The 6,000-nt window shown below is 47.4% G+C and overlaps 1 protein-coding gene across 2 annotated transcripts in view; it reads left to right on the top strand.

Annotated features, from left to right (window-relative positions):
• Positions 1-6,000, top strand: part of Ext2 (exostosin glycosyltransferase 2) — a 126,888-nt gene that overhangs the window by 21,699 nt on the left and 99,189 nt on the right. For both annotated transcript variants that reach the window (XM_021192542.1, XM_029536400.1), the window contains exon 5: positions 4,610-4,805. In XM_021192542.1, the coding sequence (XP_021048201.1) occupies positions 4,610-4,805 (196 nt within the window). The remainder of the gene's footprint in view (positions 1-4,609; positions 4,806-6,000) is intronic.

Below are 6,000 nucleotides of genomic sequence, written 5' to 3'. Positions count from 1 at the left end.
AGGCAGAGGCGCAGAGGCAGAGGCGCAGAGGCAGAGGCAGAGGCAGAGGCAGAGGCAGGCAGATCTGTGAGTTAGTGGTCAGCCTGTTCTAGAGTAAGTTTTAGGACATCCAGGGATATACAGAGAAACCCTGTCAACAAAAACAAAAAACAAAAAACACAAAAAACAAAACATAAAATTGTCAGCGTAAATTTTGTTAGGAGTATTTAAACCTTAGCAGGTATTAATGTTTTTAAATTAATATCCATCATTAAATATGAACAAAATAAAATTATTCATATACTATTTTTATTATCAAAATGAAAATATCAAAGAAATTCTTTGCCTGTTTTTCCCCCAAAGGGTTTGGGATTGAACCCAAGGCCTTTTGTACGCTAGACAAGTTCTGCCACAGACCCACACATTCGTAGCCCTTGCTTTTTTGAGAGAGTTTCACTATGAAGTCCAGGCTGGCCTTCAATTTATAATCTTTCTTTTTTACCTGCTAGGGTTATAGGTGTGGGCCTCTATGCACACTTTACAGATAATTCTTTTAAGAGAGGCTTTTATTCTATAGTTCAGGCTGGCCTGGAATTCTCTTTATAAACCAGTCTGGCCTTGAACTTGTGGCAAGTCTCCCAACTCCGCCTTCCAAGTGCTAGGATTACAGGCATGTACTAAAATCCCCAACTCTTCACAAACAATTCTCATAGAGACTTCAGAGGCTAGGAAAACTGCCGTACTTCAGCACCGTGTTCCAAGGCTGGATCAGGTTACATTCCGGATGGGTGGTCTGTGTGGGTCACTTGGTTCCTGTAGAAAGAGCAAGTTTTTGTCATGTACCCGGGATCTTCAATTTGGCATGTTAATACAGCATGGGATAAGCTGGCCTGCCTGGCACAGTCTCGTTTGTATGTTTTGGGCATAGTGAACCTCTCCTACCAGTTCTGTGGGTGATGGGAGCCATCCCCAGTCCAAGTTCCCAGTCACCAGTCAGGAGGCCAGCCCAACAGAACTCTCACAGGATGGCGGCAGGCCTGCCATGCTAACCCCTCTGCACAGGATCCCACCACCACAGAGAGGTATGGCCCCAAACATCCTCAGGCTGAGAAACTTGAGAAACACTGGGCCCAGCCGTGAGCCTGTGAGGAAGAGTCTGCTGGGTGTCCTTTCCTTAGCTCACTGTGATGCACCCTGTGTCTTCATCCAGCTGGTGTCTCGTTGGCTCAGGACTCCATCACCACTCCACATTCAACCTAGGGATGAAAACACTGAAGCCCAGCAGTGGGCAAGCACTGAAATGCCGGAGACCACTTTAAGATGATCAATTTTAGAGATTTTCACTGTCATTTCATTTTCTAGTAATTTGATCTTTTTGATTTTTATGTATGACTACATGGAATTTAAGATCACTTGAGGTTGCAATTAGTTTTAAAATTCTGTGGTCCAGTAACCCGCGAGAGACTCTGCCGTCTTCACGGTAGCCCCAGAAAGTCAGGGGCTCACCTCGCTGGCTACCACAGAGCTGCACCCTACAGCTGCTTTTATAAAGGCCACTCATCTTCATCCCCCAAAGACTAAAAGTGAAGACAGTCTGGCTTCATGGTCCTCTTCCCTGGGGAAGGCAGTGAGGGGCCCTGGCGGCAGCATGCCGGGGTCCTCCCTCTGTGAGAGGTGTTTCTCAGGGAATTCCCACGTCTCCTAGGGGCTGTCCAGCAGAGCAACGCTGGTTTTGTTTTTATTTTAAAGCTTTTTCAATGGGAAAAAAATGAGACTTGATGCTATTGATAGCTGCTTCTCACAGCCGTGTGGAACTAGCTGGAATTCTTGTCATTTTCCTTCTAAGAAGAACTAAATCAGGACTTTACAACCCTTGTTTTTGAGGGAGACACTGAGTTCTCAGCACGATTTGGCTTTTACTTAGATCAGTGGTGCTAAGAGGAAACATGAGAGCCACAGCTAACTTTAATCCTCAGAAGAAAAACAAATCTACCTGAAATTTTTGCAGAGTTAAAACTAAAGTGGGCACAGTCCCAATGGATTGGAGAGAGGCAGCGTACAGGCAGGGGAACCTGTTTAGAGTCCTGCTCACATCTGCACATCTGTACTGGGCAGGGTTGTGGGGTACAGTGAGCAGAGCTCTAGTGGGCCTTCACCTTCCAAGCAGAGCAACAGTGAAATCCTGTCCTCCTTTGAGAACCACATATTAACAGCTGTTTATTTCTGAATCTGTATAGCACTGTGCCTGTGTATGTGTTTGTGTGGGTGTGAGCTTGCATGCATACATGTGCACGTGTGCCAGAGATGACCTTGGGTGTCATCCTCAGGAATGGTGTCCTCCTTCTTGAGTAACCTGGAGTAATTAATTATGCTAGGCTGGCTGGCTCAGCTGCAGAGATCCTCCCGTCTTCACATCTACAGCTCTGGGAGCACACACAAGCCTGTGCCGTCACCACTAGTGATGCTGGGGATTAATCCAGGCCCCAATCCTTGTGTGATGGGCACTTCACTGCCTGAGCCCCTCTACCCTCCAGCCCTAGGTTTACAGAATTTTGAGAGAAGGTTCTTACTATGTAGTTCAGGCTGGCCTTGAACATGCCACCCTTCTGCCTCAGCTCCTTTGTGCTGGGATTACCAGTGTGGTGAGTACTATCACACTTGGCTCCAGTTCCATCCACAACTGCAGGGCCATTCTGGCCTGGCCTTCCATAGTCACAGCTCCCTTCTGGCGCCCACGATCCTCTGTGTCTAACCATTTTGATTCTCCGTTCTGAATGCTTTCCCTCACCAATGTGAACTTTGAATCCAATGATTTGTGCTCAGAGAGGGTAACCTCAGTTGCGGTGAGTGTTCCTTTGCTGTGGGTATGTGTCAAAGGTTCTCTGCAGTTAGGAAAGACACATTCACAGGAAGGACTGTGTGGGCTTTGTTAGCCTGTGTGCAAAACACACAGCTCTTGAGTTTTCCCTCACATGTACCAGTTAGAGCAGGGTGTATGTGGCACTGCTCTGCTTCCAGGGGTGTCTGATTTCTCAGAACCTGCTTCCTGTGCAGTTTCTCATTAGTGGTGAGCTCCTGGCCTTCAGAGCCCCTCCCCGTGTCCGCTGCTCTGAACTGTAGGTGTCTAACCTAGGGAAGCCGTCCGGTCCCCCGCATCCCTTTGATAGCAGCCTTCCTGATGCTCCAGTCTTGTTTGCTTTGGGGAAGGGGCAGCGTGTGGCTTCAGAGGCTTTAGTCGATGCGTGTTCTACTCACTTTGGGACCTCTGCTAAAGCAGGACTCCATGGTGCTGTGAATGTGTGGTGGAGCAAAGCTGCCATAGCAGCCAGAGCAGCTGGAAGAAAGAGAGGACCAGAGGCAGGTCAGGTGCTTCAGGCGCACCCTAGTCACGTGCTTCATCCAATGGAACCCATCAGATCACTGACTGCTTTGTGCTTCTCTCTCTCTCTCTCTCTCTCTCTCTCTCTCTCTCTCTCTGTGTGTGTGTGTGTGTGTGTGTGTGTGGTGTGCCACAGTGCACATGTGGCAATAAGAGGATATTTAATAAGAGTTCTTTCTTCCTACCATGTGGATTCCAGGGATTCAGCCTAGGTCAATGGGCTTGGTAGCAAGCACCCTTACCCACTAAGTAACTCTATATAATTCATGGATCATAAATCTACACACAGACTAATCTGTTGATGAGCTTGAAGGCCCATGATCAGTCACCTCCTACCTCAGCCTCCTGAGTATCTGCGACATTTAACATGTGTCCCACCCTCACATTTTTGTGTCTTTGGAGACCTGCAAAGCACTGAACCTTTGTTGTCTTTCTTTATTCTGCATCCTTCCTGCCTAAATGTTGAGATAGGTCCTATGTGGTGGTAAGGATAGTTTTTGTTGTTATTGCTTGTTTTCCATGTCTGGTTTTTAGCTTCTTCTCTGGCCCATGTGGCTTTGGGAATAAAAACTTGTTGCAGAGTCCCTACACAACATAGGTGTGCTGTTGCTGCTGTTGTGTGACATGCTGTGTGACACTGCCTCCCATCAAGGGGACTCCCTTTCCCCATTTGGAGAATACAGCCAGCCTTCAATGTCTCCTCAGATCCCAGACTCAGGTTTAATAAAGGATAACTTTTAATTGTTCTGTCCAAGTAATCAGCCTGTTTTCTCTCTGTGTATACATACCTGTGTTATAGCATGTGCTGTAGGTTTAGCATGCCATGAGCATTTTTCACATATTGAGAACTGTTTATGCTGAGCATGCTTGCATACACCTTTAATCCTAGCACTCAGGAGGCCTCTGCAGATATCTGTGAGATTGCGACCATCTGGTTTACAGAGGAAGTTCTAGGCCAGTCAGGACCACATAGAGACACGGTCTCAAAACGACAAAAAGAAAAAAAAAAAAAAAGAGAGCTTTTGCATAAATAAAATTTTTTGTGATTTCATATTTCAGAATGAGAGTGACCCATACCTTGTTCTTATATAGTATGTAATGTTTTAAATATCCAGTAGTATGGCATGGTATAATTTTGAAAATGAATGGTATATGTTGAGACCAGCCAGCAAATACCTGTTGTTGGAAGTTAAACTTTGTCTGACCTGAACAATTGACTGATCCCAAGTGACGTTTTCTTCTCCCCTCTAGTCCCCGGCGCTACTTCCTCCTGTCCTCTCAGATGGCCATCCACCCTGAGTATAGAGAGGAACTAGAAGCCCTCCAGGACAAACACAAAGAGTCGGTGTTAGTCCTAGACAAATGCACCAATCTCTCGGAGGGCGTCCTCTCCGTGCGAAAGCGCTGCCACCAGCACCAGGTCTTCGATTACCCCCAAGTGCTGCAGGTGAGTGCCACTCAGAGCTTGCCAGGCCCCCCCCCGGGGGGGGGGGAAGGGGGGGGGGGGGTACGCTACCTGCTGCTGCCGTGGTGGAGTGAAACTGACTCCGGTCCCAGGAGCTGCTTCACCCCAGGGGAGAAGACACAACTCCTCACTGGAGGGGTGGACCCTGGGGAGCCTGAGTGGACGATGTGTTGATGTTGCGTGGGGCTGCTTGCTCTGTAAAGATTAGATATCCTTTTGGATACTCACTGCACTTCAAACATGCAAATCCTCTAGAATTCCGAGAAGCTGTATAGGCCAGAAGCACACATGTTTCTTGCCTTCATCCCATGTTGATGGGCTGGTACAGAAGTGACCTTCTGTAAGGCGTCCAGTTGCATCTCTAGATGACGACAGCCCACAGGGGATGCCTGACTTTCCCTGGGCTCTCTTGGGGACTGTTTGTAGGCAGCATATTTGACATTCTAGGGCATGGTGCCAGGAAAGGAGAGTCACAGCCTTGCTCACTTAAGCCATTAAAATCGAGACACGTTGGTTCAAGAACTATCAAGGAGATGAGGTAATTTTTATATATTTATGTATTTGCTAATTTTTAAAAAAATCTCCAGAGAGCTGGCCCACCCTGAAGTTATTAAAATACTCTCTCAGGAAGTACTGCCTCCCTCTGGAGTTTCTGGCTGGTAGTGGTGGAGATGCAGCCGATGTTTATAGTAACCTTTGTCCGGACAGGAAGAGCGATCCGCGTGTGTCCACATCTGGCCACGGCGTCTCGGCAGCCCAGGCACCGTGCATGTCTCACCCTCAGCTGCTGCTCTTCTGTATCAAATTCAGAGGTGCTGGGAGATTTTCTCATCATTTTTTCCCCAACCTTTCCCTTTCCATAATGTTATTTATTTTTAAACAAAAAATTTTATGAAACTGTTTAGTGTATACATGCATACACCGTAGTGCAGCGTGTGGAGGTCAGAGAACAGCTGTGATGTTCATGTATGTTGCATGTATGCATGCACATGCCACAGTGCAGCATGTGGAGGTCAGAGGACAGCTGTGATGTTCATGTGTGTTGCATGTATGCATACACATGCCACAGTGCAGCGTGTGGAGGTCAGAGGACAGCTGTGATGTTCATGTGTGTTGCATGTATGCATGCACACGCCACAGTGCAGCGTGTGGAGGTCAGAGGACAACTGTGATGTTC

The sequence above is a fragment of the Mus pahari genome, chromosome 3, assembly GCF_900095145.1.
Source record: "Mus pahari chromosome 3, PAHARI_EIJ_v1.1, whole genome shotgun sequence".
NCBI classification, from domain to species: domain Eukaryota; kingdom Metazoa; phylum Chordata; class Mammalia; order Rodentia; family Muridae; genus Mus; species Mus pahari.
The sequence above is the reverse complement of the archived record's forward strand: the minus strand, read 5'-3'. Positions and strand labels throughout refer to the sequence as shown.